At 59.1% G+C, this 16,757-nt stretch overlaps 2 protein-coding genes across 2 annotated transcripts in view; both read left to right on the forward strand.

Moving 5' to 3' along the window:
- The window catches only part of KPNB1 (karyopherin subunit beta 1), a 31,950-nt gene extending 28,746 nt beyond the window's left edge, over positions 1 to 3,204 (forward strand). The window contains exon 22 of the mRNA XM_041473853.1: positions 1,666 to 3,204. Coding sequence (XP_041329787.1) covers position 1,666 — 1 coding nt within the window. The 3' untranslated portion in view covers positions 1,667 to 3,204. The remainder of the gene's footprint in view (positions 1 to 1,665) is intronic.
- Positions 3,205 to 7,108: 3,904 nt separating this feature from the next.
- Positions 7,109 to 16,499, forward strand: TBKBP1 (TBK1 binding protein 1). Its single transcript, XM_041473870.1, has 11 exons — positions 7,109 to 7,117; positions 8,393 to 8,913; positions 9,009 to 9,066; positions 10,743 to 10,865; positions 10,953 to 11,057; positions 11,428 to 11,569; positions 11,651 to 11,811; positions 12,285 to 12,334; positions 14,633 to 14,751; positions 15,430 to 16,166; positions 16,371 to 16,499. Exons 1-11 carry the CDS (start codon positions 7,109 to 7,111, stop codon positions 16,497 to 16,499), a joined length of 2,154 nt encoding a protein of 717 aa, XP_041329804.1.
- The last annotated feature ends 258 nt before the right edge of the window (positions 16,500 to 16,757 follow it).

Raw genomic sequence — 16,757 nt, forward strand, 5'->3', positions numbered from 1 at the left:
GGGAGGACCCCGGCTGTTCTTTGGGAGCATCCCAAGCATTCCCAGAGCTCCGAGCAGGCCTTTTCCCCGCAGCTGACGTGATGCTGGTGCAGCCCAGGGTGGAATTTATCCTGTCCTACATCGACCACATCGCGGGGGACGAGGATCACACGGACGGCGTGGTGGCCTGCGCCGCCGGCCTCATCGGGTGAGGCCTCCCCACCCCGCTGCTCCCAGGAGAAATCCTGCCCTCTGCCCTTTTTCCCTGCCTGCCTGAGGATTTGGGGGTCAGTTTTGGGGCTGGAGTTTGGTGTTTGGCTCCAGGTGTGAAGGGATTTCGCAGGGGAGGGAATCGTCGCAAAAATCCCAGATTTAGGAATTTTTCAGGAGTTCAGAACCCAAAAAAAACCCCTCATCCTTAGGGAACAGAGGAAGCCAGGCTGAAATTCTGGAATCTGCCCTTTTTCCCTGCCTGCCTGAGGTTTTGGGGTCGGGCTTTGGGTCGTTGGCTCCAGGTGTGAAGAGATTCTGAAGGGGAGAAAATCATCACAAAAATCCCAGATTTAGGATTTTCCCAGGAGTTTAGAACCAAAGCAACCCTCATCCTTAGGGAACAGAGGAAGCCAGGTTGAGGTGTTTTCATTTCTCCTGCTGAATTTAAGGAGAATTATGGAGAAACCAACCTTTGGACAAGAACTAGAGCATTCTTTAATTTCATTTGTAATCACAATTTTCCCAAAATCAGCCCCCTGACCAGCATTTCGTACCACTCACATGGGTTTTTTTCCCAATTTTTTTTTGTTCCCAGGGATTTGTGTACAGCTTTTGGGAAGGATGTTCTGAAATTAGTAGAAGCCAGACCCATGATCCACGAACTGCTAACGGAAGGGAGGAGATCCAAGACGAACAAAACGAAAACCCTGGCGACCTGGGCCACGAAAGAGCTGAGGAAGCTCAAGAACCAAGCTTGGTGAGGCCTCATCCCCGTTTCTCCCCACCTAAAAAATCATGGAATGGGCTCAGCTGAGCCTGGGGAGAGTCTCAGTCCCAAGCTGTGTTTTCCACGGGGTTGTTTTCCTGGGTTTTGGGGGAAAAAAGCCCCATTTGGGGGTTTTTGTTTCTCTTTCCATCCCACAAAGTCGATTTTTCTCAATTTTAAAGTTGGAAAAGTCTCCAAGGTGGAATCCAACCCAATTTTTTCCCCCACTTTTTTTTTTTTTTTTTTCTCCTGATTTGAGGTGTTTAGGTTTGGAGTTTTTTTGTTGTAATCCTGGAATTGTTAATTTTGGGAAATTCTCCCACAATGGAGCCCAACCCAAGAGCCACATCCCCTCATTTTTAAACACTTCCAGGACTTTATTCCCCTGAATTCCCTTTTTTTCCCCCTAAATTCTCTTTTTCCCCCCTGAATTCTATTTTTTCTGTGATTATCTGAATTCCCCTTTTCCCCTTGAATCCCTGAATTCCCTTTAATGCCCTTCTTCCCTTTCATTCCCTTTTTTCCCTGATTTCCCCTTTTTTTCCCTTAATTCCCTGAGTTCCCTTTTTCCTCCTGAATTCCCTTTTTTCTCTGAATTCCCTTTTTCCCCTCAATTCCTTTTCCCCCTCCGAATTCCCCAAATCCCTTTTCCCCCTCCAAATCCCATTTTTTTCCCCCTAAATCCCTTTTTTCCTCCCCTTTTCCAGATCTGTTACCATTGGGACGACACCTGAGGACCCCCACTGGATAAAAAACCAACAACAACACCAAGAAAAAAAAGGAAAAATCTCCAATCTCCTACAAAACCCCCCAAAAACCCCGGGAGTGAGGACGTGTGCGGAATGTTTGGGAGTGAGAGGATGCTGAGGATGAGTGAGTGAGGCTCGGAACAAAAATCCCAACCTTTGGTGACCCCCGGCATCCAGGAGGGAATTCTGTGCCCCAAAAGTTCCAAAAAAAAAGGGGGGAAAAAAGCAAAATTCCCACCAGCCCAAGAGCGGCTGAGCTCGGAGGAGAAAATGAGGGGAAAACGGGGAAAATTGGGATGAAAGTGGTGCTCTGTGAGGTTTTGGCTGCTGGAGAGAGAGAGAGAAAGGTGGAAAACTGGGAATTTCCCAGGGATTTGGGAATTTCCCAGGGATTTGGGATTTTCCCAGGGATTTGGGAATCTCCGGGATGAGGCAAATCCCAAAGGAGAGAGAAGGAATTTCAAGAGGAGTGAGTGTGTGTGAGTGAGGTCATTTCCACATTCTCAACTTCCCAAAAAAAAAAAAAAAAAAAAAAAAATTTCATTGCAGTTTCTCTCTTTTTTTTTTTTCCCAAAACCACAAAAAAAAAAAAAAAAAAATTCCGGGAAAAAAAAAAAAAAAAGACAGAAAAAAAAAGACAAAAAAAAAATCTAAAATATACAGAATTTAAGGGTTCAGCTGTTGCATTTCATAACTGAGGTTCAGGCAGTAAGAGATGGGGAAAAAATGTAGAAAAGAGGGGAAAAAAAAGACAAAAAAATGAAATTTAAGGAAAGTCGCTTTTTTTAGGGATTTTATTTTTAGGGAATGCTGAATGTTTGGAGCTCTTGGCTTGTCCTGCTCAGCAACAAAAGCGCCTTTCCTTCCTTAAATATTCAACTGTGAATGTAGAAATGGGGGAAAAACACAAGTTTTGGGTTGCAGGGAATAGAAAAATCCATTTGTCCAGCGAGTTTCAGGCTTCAAAAATTCCAAAAAAAAATCAAAACTGTCAGGAAAAAAAAATTGAAAATCAGATTTTTTTTAAAAAAAGTGCTGCAAATTGGGAAAAGAGATCTCCTGACTGGGACTGTAGCAGAATCAAAATTGTGCCAAAGAGTTCAAAAAGAGGTGAAAAAAAATAAATAAATAAATAAAAATATGCACAAAAAGAAGGAAGAAAAATTTAAAATTGAGGTGATGTTTGGAGAGGAAATTGGATGTGAAGAAAAACACAAAAAACGGGATTAAAAGTTGTTTCTTTGGAATTATTTGGGGTTTTTTTTTTGCTTTTTCGGGGCTCGATTCGGATCAGGCTCGATGTGGTTTTTGGTCTCTTGCTGCACTTGGAAAAACACGAGATAAAAATAAAAAACAGGAAAAAAAAAAGGAAAAAAAAAGAAATTTATATAAAATATATAAATATATAACTTGAGTTGAGCTGACAACGCCGGCGCTTGTAAAAGGTTTCTATTTTTCCACTGCAGTTGAAGATGAATAAAATGGTGTCAAACATTCCCCAATATTTTCCTTTTTTTTTTTTTTTTTTTTTTTTTTTGGGATACTCTTGGCTCTTTTCCAGAGGGAAACCCAGGAAAAAATTGGGATTTTTGATTGGATTTTGGGGTTTTTTCCCCAGCAATCCACCAGGAGTTTTTTCTTTGCCGCTTCCCCAATTTCTCGCCGCGTTGGGAGCGGAATTTTTCCTCTGGAAAAAGGAAAAAAGGGGGGAAAAATAAGCAAAAAAAAAGATTTTTTTCTTTCTTAGGAGCTTCAGGGTTTGGAGATTTGGAATTTTCACTTTGTTTGCAGCTCTGAGGTGTCGGGGGAGCTCCTGGGAGGGGGAGCAGGAAAACGGCAGGATTTGCTCCTCAGCCCTTGCAAGGTTTATTTTCATTTTTAGTTTTAGTTTTCCTTTGATTTTTGCCATTTTCCCTTTAATTTTCATTTTTTTTCTTTTATTTTTCATATTTTTAATTTTTTTCTTCATATTTTTATCTTTTCTTTTTCCAGTTTTCTCTTATTTTTCTTTTTTTCTTTTAATTTTTTTTCTTTCCTTTTTCTTCTAATTTTCATCTATTTTTCTCTTAATTCTTTTTTCTTGATTTTTTTTTCCCAGAATTTTTCCTTTAATTTCCTTTTAATTTTTCTTGGGTTTTTTTTCCCTGTTCCTAGTTTTCTGTTTTCCTTTATTTTTCCTTTTTCATTTTTTTGTTTTTCCTTTCCATTTTTATTTTTCTTTTTCCTTTATTTTTTCCACCTTTTTTCATTTCACTTCTATTTCTTTTAATTTTTTTTTAATTTTTCTTTGATTTATTTTAATCTTTCCCATTTTTCACTTTATTCCCATTTCTCTTCATTTTTCCCATTTTTCTTACTCCTCTTTTCTCCATTTTCCTTTTTTCCCCATTTTTTCTTTTTATCCCTCTTTTTCTTTATTTTTCATTTCTTTTTTTTTTCTGTCCTTTTTGCGTTTTCCCGTTTCCCCTCGCTCCCGGCTCGTACAGGGTCTCAGACGTGAATGTGCCTTCAGCTCTGCCCGGGCAGAACCCGCAGAAACCACCCAAAACGTCCCAAAAACCCAAACCTGGGGGCCACGCCTTTTCCTTTCCCGGGGCGGCGTTCCAGAGGTGGAACAAAAGCAGAGGAAAAGGCAAGGAAAAAATTAGAAATATGACAAATTTAATTAAAAAAAGGAAAGCCGTTCCTGGGCGGGAGGAGCCGGGGCCGGGCCCGGTTCTGGTCCTGGTCCTGGTCCTGGTCCTGGTCCCAGTTGTGGTTCTGGTCCTGGTCCCGGTGTGGTTCTGGGCCCGGTTCTGGTCCAGGTTCTGGTCCCAGTTCTGGGCCCGGTTCTGATCCTGGTTCTGGTCCTGGTCCCAGTTCTGATCCTGGTCCCGGTTCTGGTCCCGGTGTAGTTCTGGTCCCGGTTCTGGTTCTGGACCCGGTTCTGATTCTGATCCTGGTCCCGGTTCCGGTTTTGGTCCCAGTTCTGGTTCCGGTTCTGGTCCCGGTTTGGGCCGGGTCCGGTCCCGGCTGAGGCAGTGCAGAATAAACACTGAGAGTAGTGCAAAAAACGGCTCTGGACTCTTTTTTTAGAGTTTTTTTTTAAGGTTTTTTAGGGGTTTTTGGGGGGGTTTCAAGGGCTTTTTTTTTTTTTGGGTTTTTTTGGCTTTTTGAAGGGTGTTTTGGGGCCTTTTTAGGGCCCTTTTTGGGGGGTTTGGGGGCTTTCCTCAGGGGTTTTGAGGGGTTTGTTGTTTGAGGGGTTTGTTCTCTTTCTAAGGGGCTTTTTTTGGTTATTGGGAACCTTTTTTGGGTGGTTTTTGCCTGCTAGCAAGTTTTTTTGGAGGGGTTTTCTTGGGGTTTTTGGGCTTTGGAGGGGTGGGGGCTTTTGGAAGGGTTTTGGGACCTTTTTTGGGGGTGGGCTGGGGGCTTTCCACTCTTTAGGCCTTTCCTGGGGGGTTTTTAGAGGCCTTTTTGGGGTGGTTTTGGGGTTTTTTGGAGGCCTTTTTGGGCCTGTTTTGGGGTTTTTTGGAGGCCTTTTTGGGGTGCATGACAAGGAATTTCCTCCTCACATCCGCCCCTCCTCGATCCCATCGCTGCCTGGGCGTGGATCGGACTCTTCCAGCATCTTTTGGCTTTTCCGGGGGGCTTTTTTGGGCTGCATCACGAGGAATTGGGTGATGCTGGAGATGCCAAATTCCTGGGGATCCCACATTCCCAGAGACCCCGGACTCCTGGAGATTTCCGAATCCCAGCTGGAGACCCCAAATTCCTGAAGATTCGGCTCCGTCAGCAGCTCGAGGCCCCGATCCCACCCTGGGGATCAATCCTCATCCCCCACAGCTCCAGCTTCATTAATTAACCAGTCCATCAAACCTATCAATTAATCAAATAATATAAATATTATAAATAAACCACCCCGGGGCGCTCCTCCAGCTCCACAAAAACCCTGGGAAAACCCCGGGCAGGATCCATTTACTCCCCTCCCAAACCAGACGTTAAAAGCCCGCTTTTATTTTGATTTTCCCTATACATTTTTTTTTTTTAATTTTTATTTTATTTTTTTCCTGCTGCTTCATTTCCCGGGAGCCTCTGCCAGGCTCCGGCCCCCGCTCGGAGACGCCGTGGGAGGGGAGTGCCGAGCTCGCGTTTCCTCTCCGGGGGAGCCGGAGGTGACAGCGCTGTGTCACCAGAGCCATCTGTGCCACCACCCCGCCCGGGGACACGCCGCTGTTCCCGGATCACTCCCGGGATTATTCCCGGGATCTGCAGCTCCCGGGTTTGCCCAGGTCTGGCCTATGGTCTCTACCCGCTAAAAGAGGAGGAAAAGCTGATTTTCTCTGGGAAAGGTGGAAAAAAATGAGTGGATTTTGGAGCCTCGGAGGTGACAGCGCCGTGTCACCAGCTGCCACCGGTGCCACCACCCCGGTGTCCCCCGGGGGACAGCCCGTTATTCCCGGATTATTCCCAGGATCATTCCCAGGATCAGCAGCTCCCAACGCTGATGTGCTGGGCTCCCACCTGAAAGAGGAGGAAAAGCTGATTTTCTTTGGAAAAGGTGATAAAAATGAGCCAGGAGCGGATTTTGGAGCCTCGGAGGTGACACCAGCCGTCTGTGCCACCACCCCGGCCGGGGACAGCCCGTTATTCCCAGATTATTCCTGGGATCAGCAGCTCCCAGCACGGATTCATCCAGGAGCCTTTTCCTGGGTCCGGGCTGATGCTCTGAGCTCCCGCTCCGAGGGAAAAGCTGATTTTCCTTGGAAAAGGAGGGGAAAACAAACCACGGCTGGGTTTTGGAGCCTCGGACGTGCTGCGGTGGCCTCGGGACTTTTCCCAGGCTCTGTCAACCTCTGCTTCCCACCCGGAGGGGACAGGACACCCCGGAGCCCGTGCCACCCTCTGGAATGTGACTCTCCAGCTGGGGAATCCCGGCTTTGCCGTTTTTCTCTTGGTGGCCGAGGTGGTTTTGAATCTTGTGCCAGGCCCTGGAAAGTGATGTCCCCATCCCTGTCCCCAATCCCTGTCCCCATCCCTGTCCCCATCCCTGTCCTCCGGGGAGGGAGGATTTTCCCGTTTTCCCAACATTTCCATGGAGCCCGGCCGCAGGGGCAGCTCCGGGGCTGTTCCCGTCCCTTCAGCCCCTGCACCCCAAATGTCCGGGGGGCTGCAACCCCCCTGGCCCGGGGGGGGGTTCCCTCTGCCCATCCCAAACATTCCAGAGGGTGTCCAAGGGATCCCCCCCAGCCGTGGGAACTTCCCTGAGGCTGCCCTCGGCTTCAAACTTCCCAGGAAAGGTTGGGAAGAGGGAAAAAAGGACACGGGGCACAGAGGGGGGTTCCCCTTTTCCCCCGAGGGGGCTCCATGGCAAACCCAGCCTTGGGAATCCCCTGGGATTCCCACATCCCCCAAATCCCCGGGAATGGCTCAGGTGAGACAATTCCAGCAGCTCGGACCTGTCCTGCCTCCCTCTGCTCCTCCGCGACCCCGCCACAGCTCGGGGGGGGCTCCGCGGTTCGTCCCCAAGGCCCAGGGACCTCCTGTGCCCCTCGGGGGGTCCCTGCATCCATCAGGGATGGGTTTTGTTTCCAAATTAACTTCCGACCTGGCGGAAATCCTTCATTTGCACTTCAAAGCGCCTCGCAGCCAATCCCGGCAGGAGCGGCAGCGGCCGCTGGGATTTTTTTGGGGGCCCGGTTTGCGGCAGATCCCGTGCTGCGGATCCCCGCGGGTCCCGCTGCTGTCCCACCCCAAGGTGACATTCCAGGGGCTCTTTGCCGTCCCAGGCCGCGCGCCGAGGGCGATTCCCTGCTGGAGATTCCAACGGGAACGGCCGCGAAGCCTCGGCGCCCCCCTGGCACTGGCCTCCCAAAATATTCCCGGCCTCGCGGTGCGGTTTTAGCTCCCGGGGGAATCTCCTGGAATCTCGGCATCCCTGGGTGGTGCCCCCCAATGCCAGGGGTCTGCCCCCCCAAGCTCAGGTGCTGGGTCCCCTCCAGGCTCCAGGAATTGGGAATGCCGTGGGCGCTCCCAGTTTGAAGCTTCGCTCCCTTTGAGTCTCCTGCGGGGACCAAACCCCCGAGCTGGATTTTCCAGCGGTTCCTTTTGCCCCGTGGTGACAGAGCCATGCTCGGGACCAGGATTTCCCCGTGCTGACATCTCCAGCTCGGCTTTGGGGCCGGGTCCCCTCGGTGCCCACCCCTGGGGCTGCTCTTCCAGCGCCCTTGGAGGGTTGGGGTCCCGCAGACCCCCCTGGCCCCATCCCTGGGGCTCTGCTCCCCATTCCCGGCCCCTCTGCTGGGGTGGGACGAGGCCCTGGCAGGAATCTTGTGCCACCGGGGCCACCCAGATCCGAGGACGTGTCCGTGCGTGGGTCTGTCCGTGCGTGGGTCTGTCCAGGCTCTGTCCTTGGGCACCGGGCTGGCAGTGACCCCCCCGGGGGTCTGCAGGGTCTGTCCGTGCCGTGGGTCCGTCCGTGCCATTCCAGGCTCTGTCCAGGGATCTGTGAGCCCTGGGGATGGCAGTGACCGCCCCGGGGGTCTGCCCAGGGTCTGTCTGTGCCGTGGGTCTGTCTGTGCCGTGGGTCTGTCTGTGCCGTGGGTCTGTCCGTGCGTGGGTCTGTCCAGGCTCTGTCCTCAGGCCCTGGGGATGGCAGTGACCCCCCCGGGGGTCTGTCCGTGCCGTGGGTCCGTCCGTGCCATTCCAGGCTCTGTCCTCGGCCACCAGGCTGGTGGCAGTGACCCCCCCACCCCCCGGGGGGGTTTTGTCCCCCGGAGCCCCCGGCAGCCGGGGGGCGGGGGCAGGGGGGGAGCCCAGCCCCCACCGCGCGGGGCTGCGGCTCCGCGATGCCGGAGCCCCCCGGGGGTGCAGGGGGCAGCCCCCGGCCCCGCGACCACCCCTGGGGGGTCGGGCGGGCACGGGAGGGGCCGGGGGCGGCGGTGCCCCTCCCGGGGCAGGCCGCGGCAGGGCTGTCGGGGTCCCCCCGGAGCGCCCCCGGCCCGGCCGTGCCCCGGAGGGGGGGTCACAGCCCCGGGGGCGGCCCCGGCGCGTGGCGGGGGAGGGGCTGGCGGCCGCCCGGTGCCCACGTGGTTTGTCGGTGTCTCCGGAGCGGAAGAAACGGCGGCGGGGCCGGGGCTGCGGCGGGGACCGGGAGCGGCAGCGGGAGCCGGCGGGGCGGGGACGGAGCCGCATCCCGGCGGGCGCCGCCGCAGCGCAGCAGCAGCGCCGGTGAGTGCGGGGCCTGGGCCGGGGGCCGGCGGAAGGGGCCGGGGGCGCAGAGCGGGCTGCCCCCGCCCCACCGGGCCTGTCCTCTCCCGCCACAGCGCGACCCCAGCCCCAGCACCAGCCCCATCTGCCCCCGCCGCCTTCACCATCCGTGCCGTGGGTCCGTCCGTGCCATTCCAGGCTCTGTCCAGGGATCTGTGAGCCCTGGGGATGGCAGTGACCGCCCCGGGGGTCTGCCCAGGGTCTGTCTGTGCCGTGGGTCTGTCTGTGCCGTGGGTCTGTCCGTGCGTGGGTCTGTCCAGGCTCTGTCCTCAGGCCCTGGGGATGGCAGTGACCCCCCCGGGGGTCTGTCCGTGCCGTGGGTCCGTCCGTGCCATTCCAGGCTCTGTCCTCGGCCACCAGGCTGGTGGCAGTGACCCCCCCACCCCCCGGGGGGGTTTTGTCCCCCGGAGCCCCCGGCAGCCGCGGCGAAAGGAGAGCAGCTATTAATAACCTGCGCACACAGGGAAAAGATGTGATTCCGTAATGGAAGCGGCTCCGAGAACAATTCACCCCCATCCTCATCCTCACCCCCATCCTCGTCCCCGGCTGGATTCGCATCTTCATCCCCACCCTCATCCCCATCCCCGCTTCCGTGCCCATCTCCACCCGTGCTTCCATCCCGCTTCCATCCCCATCTCCTGCTCCATCCTCATCCCCGTCCCCGGCTCCATCCTCATCCTCATCCCGTCCCGGCTCCGCCCCGGACCCTCCTGCGTTTCCGTCCCCGTCCCCCGCCCGCGACCCCCGGCGCGGTGCGGCCCCGGGCTGGGCGCGGGGGGGCGGCACCGGGCCGGGCCGGGGGCGTTCGGGGACGGTTTCCCGGAGGCTCCGGGGCCGCCGCAGGCCGGACCCCCCCCGCTCACCCTATTGCGACCCCCGTCCGCGCTCCGGGCCTGGCTCCGGGATCGGGGGCGCGCTCGACCCGTCCGCCTTTGCCCGCCGGTTCTGCCCCGGTTCTGCCCCGGTTCCCCGCCGGTTCTGCTCCGGTTCCAGCGGCCCCCCGCCCCCCAGTACCGGGACAGCGCCCGGGGGTCCCAGCAATGAGGAGGGGGCTCGTCCCGGCCGCGCAGCCGAGGGTCGGGGCAGGGGGGGCTGCCCGAGGCCGGGTCCCACCCAGTGCATCCTCCCGACCCCAAAAAGGTTTCTGGAGGGGCCAAGCCCTGTCCCTAAGCCAGCCAGGTGCCAGCGCCCGGCAGCACCTGCAGCCTGGCACATCCCATCCATCCCATCCCACCCCATCCCATCCCATCCCCGTTCCCATCCCCGTTCCCGTCCCCATTCCCACCGGAGCCCTGAGCCGGCCGGGCCCTCCAGCAGTGTCCCAGTCCCAGGGAGCCACAGCCCCATTTTTACTTTTTTTCCAAGCCCCATTTTCGCTCATCCCAAACCCTATTTTTCCTCATCCCAAGCCCCATTTTTGCTCATTCCAAGCCCCATTTCTGCTTTCCCCAGGCACTTGCAGGCCTCCAGGCGGGCCGGGCAGCGCGGAGGGAGCGGCGGAGCCTCGGGGACCCCGCCGGGAAGCGGATGAGAGCAGCTCCGGCTCCCGCCCATCCCCTCGCGGCCGATGTCCGGAGCTGCCACGCCTGAGACACGCCTGTGCCAGCCCCGTGACACGCCTGTGACACGCCTGTGACACGCCTGTGACACGCCCGTGCCGTGCCCGCGCCGCAGCCCTGCCCAGCCCGCGCCGCCTCGCCCCGCGCCTGGGGCCCGCTGCAAGGCAGGTGTCCCAGCGGGCTGGGGAAGGGGGCCGGGGGGACCCCGCTGACCGCCCGCCCCCCCCGCAGTACCCCCTGATCGGCGAGTTCGGCGAGGAGCACATCTTCTCCCTCTACGAGGCCAAGGAGAACTCGCTGCTCAAGAGCGAGAAGGCGTCACTGCAGCAGCAGCTCAACCAGTTCCAGCACGAGGTGAGCGGGGACAGGGGGTCTGGGGGGGCTTTGGGGGTCCCCGAGCCGGCCACCCACCCCCAAATCCCCCCCACCTTCCCCCGGCAGCTGCAGAAGAGCAAAGAGCGGGAGGAGCAGCTGGAGGAGATGATCCAGGCCTACGAGAAGCTGTGCGTGGAGAAGGCGGACCTGGAGACCGAGCTGGGAGAGATGGTGGGTGGCAGCCACCGGCAGGGGACAGCAGGGCCCCTGTCCCCTCTCCATGACAGGCCCATGGTGTCCCCATCCTTGGGGACGCAGGGCTGGGGGGGCCGTGGCCACGTTGGGGTTTTAGGGGTGCTCAGATTTATCCATTTCCCCCTTCCCCCCCTGCCAAGGCTCCCGGTGCCAGCCGGGCACTCCCGGCTCCCCTTTCCCAGCCACGGAGCCCCCCCTGCCATGCCACGGTCACCAGACCGATCCCACCCCAAAAAGCGACCCCAAAATCCGCGTGTGCCGGGCTGGGGGAGCAGGATGAGCCCCGGGGAGGGGGTGCAGCATGGCCGAGGCTCAGCCCCATCCCCTCTGTCCCCTCCCGGTGCAGCGGGCGCTGGTGGAGACGCACCTGAGCCGCATCCGGATCTTGGAGCAGCAGCTGCGGCAGCGCGACGGCGGCGCCTTCCCCGGGCTGGGCACCCAGGACGTGCCTTTCATCGCCCTGCACCCCAACCCCGGCCTGAGCCACGGTGAGCGCCCCCTCCCCGCGCCCCCGCCCGCCGGGACCCCCGGGCGGAGCCGCGCTGAGCCGAGCCGTGCCGTGCCCGCAGTGCTGGAGCGCGCCGGGGGCTGGCAGAGCCGCGGGCTGGAGGCCGAGCTGGAGGCGGCGCGGCAGGAGAACCAGCGCGCCCAGCACCGCGAGGAGCACCTCAAGGCCGAGTGCGAGAGGCTGCAGGCCGAGCTCAAGCACCTGCAGGACACCCGCGAGCAGGTGCGGGGCCCGGGGAGCGCCCCCGGCCTGCCCGGGGGGGTCTGGGTGCCGAGGGGGGTCTGGGAGCAGGAGCGGGGCAGGGTCTGACCCCACAGGACCCCTCACTCCCAGTATGTGGGGTCTGGGTGCCGAGGGTGTTTGGGAGAAGGAACGGGGCAGGTCTGACCCACAGGACCCCTCACTCCCAGTATGTGGGGTCTGGGTGCAGAGGGGGGTCTGGGAGAAGGAACGGGGCAGGGTCTGACCCCACAGGACCCCTCATTCTTGGTATGTGGGGTTTGGGTGCTGGGAAATGTCTGGGAGCAGGAATGGAGCAGGGTTTGACCCCTTAGGACCCCCTCCCCATGCCCGGGGCGGGGTTTGGGTGCTGGGAAGTGTCTGTGAGCAGGAGCGGGGCAGGGTCTGACTCACAGGACCCCCTTCCCATGGCCGGGGCGGGGGTCCCGGGCTGAGCGGGGCTCTGCTGTCCCCAGGAGCAGTCGGAGCGGGACATGGCCTGGGTGAAGAAGGTGGGCGACGACCAGTAAGTGCTGGTGCCGTGCCGTGTCCCGGTGCCCGGTGCGGGCTCGGCGCTGCCTCCAGAGGGCACTGACGGCTCGCGGCTGCCGGGAGAGCGGCACCGAGCGGCACCGAGGCCGTGGCGGTGTCCCCCGACCCCCCCAAACCCCCAAGGGCTCACGGCGGCACCGAGGCGGTGGCGGTGTCCCCGGACACCCCCAAAGCCCCGAGGTCTCCGGCTGTCCCCGCTTTCGCTCGGCGCTGGCCCCGTTCCGCCGCTGTCCCCCCCGCGGGCGGTGACAGCGGGCCCGAGCTGTGACAGATGGGAGGCGACACGCGGGCCCGGGAAGGTGCTGGCTGTGGTTTTGGGGGCTGAGCCGTCCCCCGCTGCTCCCGAGGTGTTGGATGCTGTCGCCGTTTCTGTCGTCCTGGCGCAGATCAGAGCGAGGGGAGCCGGGGGGGGCTGGATCCTTCCCGGGGGGGCTCCCGCCGCTCCCTTCCCCTCCTTAATTCCCTCCGTTTCCATTAATTCCCTCCATTTCCATTCATTCCCTCCATTTCCATTAATTTCCTCCATTTCCATTAATTCCCTCACCCGAGCTCACCCCCAGATCGCCCCCCACCCCTCTCAGCCCCTTCCCGCAACATCCACGGAACTTAAAGCTCCCAAATATCTCCATTAACATTCCCCAGTCACCAAAATCTTTATTTTTTGAGCCCAAATTCACCACGCAATGGATGGGATGGGGAAACTGAGGCAGGGCTGGCTCCTCACCCCCTCCCCGGGCGCAGCTTTTCCCTCCGCGCTCTTTTCTTGTCGATTCAGCTCTTTTTTGTCACCTGCTTCTCTCCGCCACTGTTTTTTTGGGTGTGAAAAGCGCCTTATCGGCGTTTTCCATCTCCGGGTGATTTTCTGGTGCTTCTGCCGCGCTGTGCTTGGGGCGGGGGTCCCCCCGCGTCCCCATCTTCCTCCTTTTTTTTGGTTTATTTTCTGAGGTTTAGACTTTTCTTTGGTTTCTGAACTCGCGGTTGTTCCCTCTTGCCCTCCCTCCCGGGGAAAAACCAGGAGCCAGATCTTGAGAAAAGCCCTGAAAGAGCAGGGTGGGGGTTTGGGGGTCAGACCACCCCTCCCACTTCCCCGCTCCGCGTTTTTGGGGGGATTGTGTGGGTTTTAATGACTTTTGCACCCATGGGTGCCTGTGCCGGGCATGTCCCCACCCCTGGCTCCTCCAGCTCTGCAGCAAAAAGGGACCTGGGGGACACAAAGGTGACATCCTCTGTGTGCCCTCCACGGTTTTTTCTTTTCGTCCTTTTCGTCCTTTTTCTTCTTTTCCTTCTTTTCCTTTTCCTCCTCCTCTCTTTTCCTTCTTTTCCTCCTTTTCCTTCTTTTCCTCCTTTTCATACTTTCCCCTCCTTTCATACTTTTCCCTCCTTTTCTTCTTCACCTATTTTCTTTTCGTGTTGTTTTTTTTTTTTCCCCTCTCCATTCTTCCCCTCCTTTCCCCCTCACTCTTTCCCCTCCTTTCCCTCACCCTCCTCCTCACTTTCCCCTTCTCCTCGTCCTTTCCCACCTCTGTCTCCGCCGTGCCCGGGGGCCCGGCCCGGCCCGGCGCTGTCAGCCGCGGTTACGAGCGGCGGCTCCGGTCCCCGCGGTGTCACAACGGCTCAGCGGGACGGCGCCGAGCCCCGGCCCCGCGGGCCCTTTCTCCCTTCGCGTCCCCGCCGAGCATCCCGGCTGGGAAAGCGACACCAGCTTGGGGCAGAGTTGATGATTTTGGCAGCGCTTCCGAGCGCCGGGGGCGCGGGGAGCCGCGCCCGCCCCGTCCCGGCTGCTCCCGGAGCGCGGCCACAGCTGCTCCCTTTGGAGCGAAAAAACCGGATTTGGGTTGGTTTTGAGTTGGTTCTGGGGGGACAGCAGAGCTGTGTCACCTTTAGAGCCACCGTGTCCCCTTTGGGAATTGTCCTCTGGGTCGCGAGGTGTGGCAGGGGTGGAGAGAGGGAACTTCCGACACCCTGAGGTGTTTTTTTTCACCCTGGACCATGATTTCCTCAGGATTTTCCTGGGGAAATGCTGGAAGCACGATCCAGGCAGCAGCACTAAACCTTTTTCAGTTGTATTTATTAAACAACCAAACCAAAACCAAACCAAAAACCAAACCAACAGAAATTCCAGGGGGGAGGTCAAGCCCTGCTGAAGGGTTCCACCCCTGCTGGAGGATTTAACCCCCGCTGAAGGGTTTGACCCCTCCTGAGGGATTTCAGGGGGTTTAACCCCTGCCGAGGGGCTCCTCCCCGTGAACCCCAGGGCTCCCTTTGCCCGCAGGGTGAACCTGGCCCTGGCCTACACGGAGCTGACGGAGGAGCTGTGCCGCCTGCGCAACCTCAGCTCGCTGCAGAGCCAGATCCTGCGGGCGCTGCTGCAGGACAAGAGCCTCAACGGGGGTAAGGGGCACCCCGGGCAGGGGCGGGGGGCACAGACACCGGGAACGGGCGGGGAGCTCGTCCTGCACGTGGGAGTGAGCTCCGGGGGGAATGGGACCCCAAGGGCGCCCGGCCCTGGGAGTGTCCCACAGCAAGGGCGTCCCCAGTGGGGTGTATCCATCCCTGGGAGTGCCCACCCCAAAATATCCATCCCTGGGAGTGCCCACCCCTATCCATACCTGGGAGTGCCCACCCCAAAATATCCATACCTGGGAGTGCCTACCCCAAAATATCCATACCTGGGAGTGTCCATCCCAAAATATCCATCCCTGGGAGTGTCTATCTCAAAATATTCATACCTGGGAGAATCCCATCCCAAAAACATCCATAATTGGGAGCATCCATCTCTGGGAATATCCCGTCCCAAAATATCCATCCTTGGGACCACCCCATCTCAAAATATCCATCCCTGGGAGTATCCATCCCAAAATATCCATCCCTGGGACCATCCCTCCCTGGCGGCATCCCCCCCAGAATCTCCCATCCCTCTGGGGGTCCCCACGGACACACATCCCCTCCCTGGGATGCTCCTGGATGCCAAGGCACATTTCCCACATTTCCCACACCTTCCACACCCTCCAAGCCGCCGCGCTAACGCCGAGCATTTCCCCCTTGTGTGTCCCCCTTGTCCCGTGCCAGGCCAGCGCCACTCCCCGCTGTCCCAGTGCCACTCCCCGGCCCAGCAGCGCCGCTCGCCCGCCCCGCAGTGCCCCTCGCCCGTCCCTCCGGGCCGCTCCCAGTGCCAATCTCCCGCCCTCCAACGCCGCTCGCCGGGACCCCCCAGCCAATCTCCGGCCCAGCAGCGCCGCTCGCCGGCCCCCGGCCCTTGCCAGTCCCCCGGGCAGCAGCGCCGCTCCCCGGTGCCGCCCCCGAGCCAGTCGCCGGCCCAGCAGCGCCGCTCGCCCGCCCCGCCGCCCTGCCCGTCGCCGAGCTCGGCGTCCCCGCACCGCCTGCCCGGCGAGAGGATGGAGCTGGCCTACGCCAAGCCCTCGAGCCGCCACATCAAGGCCGGCTTCCAGGGCCGCCGCAGCTACTCGGAGGTGACCAACGTGGCCCTGTACCAGCAGAGCCGCTCGCTCTGGCTGCAGCCCGAGGCCTCCACGCTGCCCAAGCACCGACCCTACGGCGAGGTCTACCTGGGGGGCGCGGGGGCCCCGCTGAGCGCCCACGAGCCCTTCGAGGAGCACGTCCGCTTCGAGAAGCAGTCGTCGGACGAGGAGGAGTGGGCGCTGCCCAGCCCGCCCAGCCCCGAGGCCGGGGCCATCCGCTGCGCCTCCTTCTGCGCCGGCTTCCCCGTGCCCGACCCCGACGCCGCGCACCGGACGGCGGCCGCCTACGCCCGCGCCGAGCACGCCCAGTCCTGGCCTTCCATCAACGTAAGAAGGACCCCCCCGGTCTCCCCGAGGGGTTTTGGGGTGGGTTTGGCCGTGGGGAGCACCGAGGGAGCCCCCCCGGAGCGGTGGCGCCCCGCAGCGAGCTGGCGTGCCTCAGTTTCCCCGTTTGTCAGCCGGCCTCCCGGCTGGCTGGGGGCGGTGGGGGGGTTCTGGGGGGGTCTCAGCGTCGCCCTGTGCCCCCCGCAGCTGCTGCTGGAGACGGTGGACTCGGAGGTGCGGAGCTGCCCGCTGTGCCAGCTGGCCTTCCCCATCGGGTACCCGGACGATGCCCTGGTCAAACACATCGACTCGCACCTGGAGAACAGCAAGATCTGAGCCTTGCCCCCTTCCCCACCTTTGGATGCTGCATGGAAACACGCCGGGAGCGCCCGGCTCCCGAAATACCTCCAAGTCTTCAGTAGCTACGGAAAGACTGAGCCCCCCGCCCTCACCCGGAGCCCCCCGGAGCCCCCCGGAGCCCCCAGCCCGCTCGGAGCGGGTCCATCCCCGCCCGCCTCAGCCCCGTGCCAGGTTCGGATGCTCCGGCCCGGGTACCGGGATCACGCCGTGCCCGGCGGTGGCCGGAGGGGACCT

This window comes from Pyrgilauda ruficollis, unplaced genomic scaffold (assembly GCF_017590135.1).
Source record: "Pyrgilauda ruficollis isolate IOZ18807 unplaced genomic scaffold, ASM1759013v1 scaffold304, whole genome shotgun sequence".
In the NCBI taxonomy this organism is placed as follows: domain Eukaryota; kingdom Metazoa; phylum Chordata; class Aves; order Passeriformes; family Passeridae; genus Pyrgilauda; species Pyrgilauda ruficollis.

Bases quoted from the DNA above. Each gene is read 5' to 3' on its own strand.
- TBKBP1 (XM_041473870.1), top strand. The intron at 11,058-11,427 runs GTGGGTGGCAGC...CTCCCGGTGCAG, and splicing joins AGACCGAGCTGGGAGAGATG to CGGGCGCTGGTGGAGACGCA. The intron at 14,752-15,429 runs GTAAGGGGCACC...GTCCCGTGCCAG, and splicing joins GGACAAGAGCCTCAACGGGG to GCCAGCGCCACTCCCCGCTG.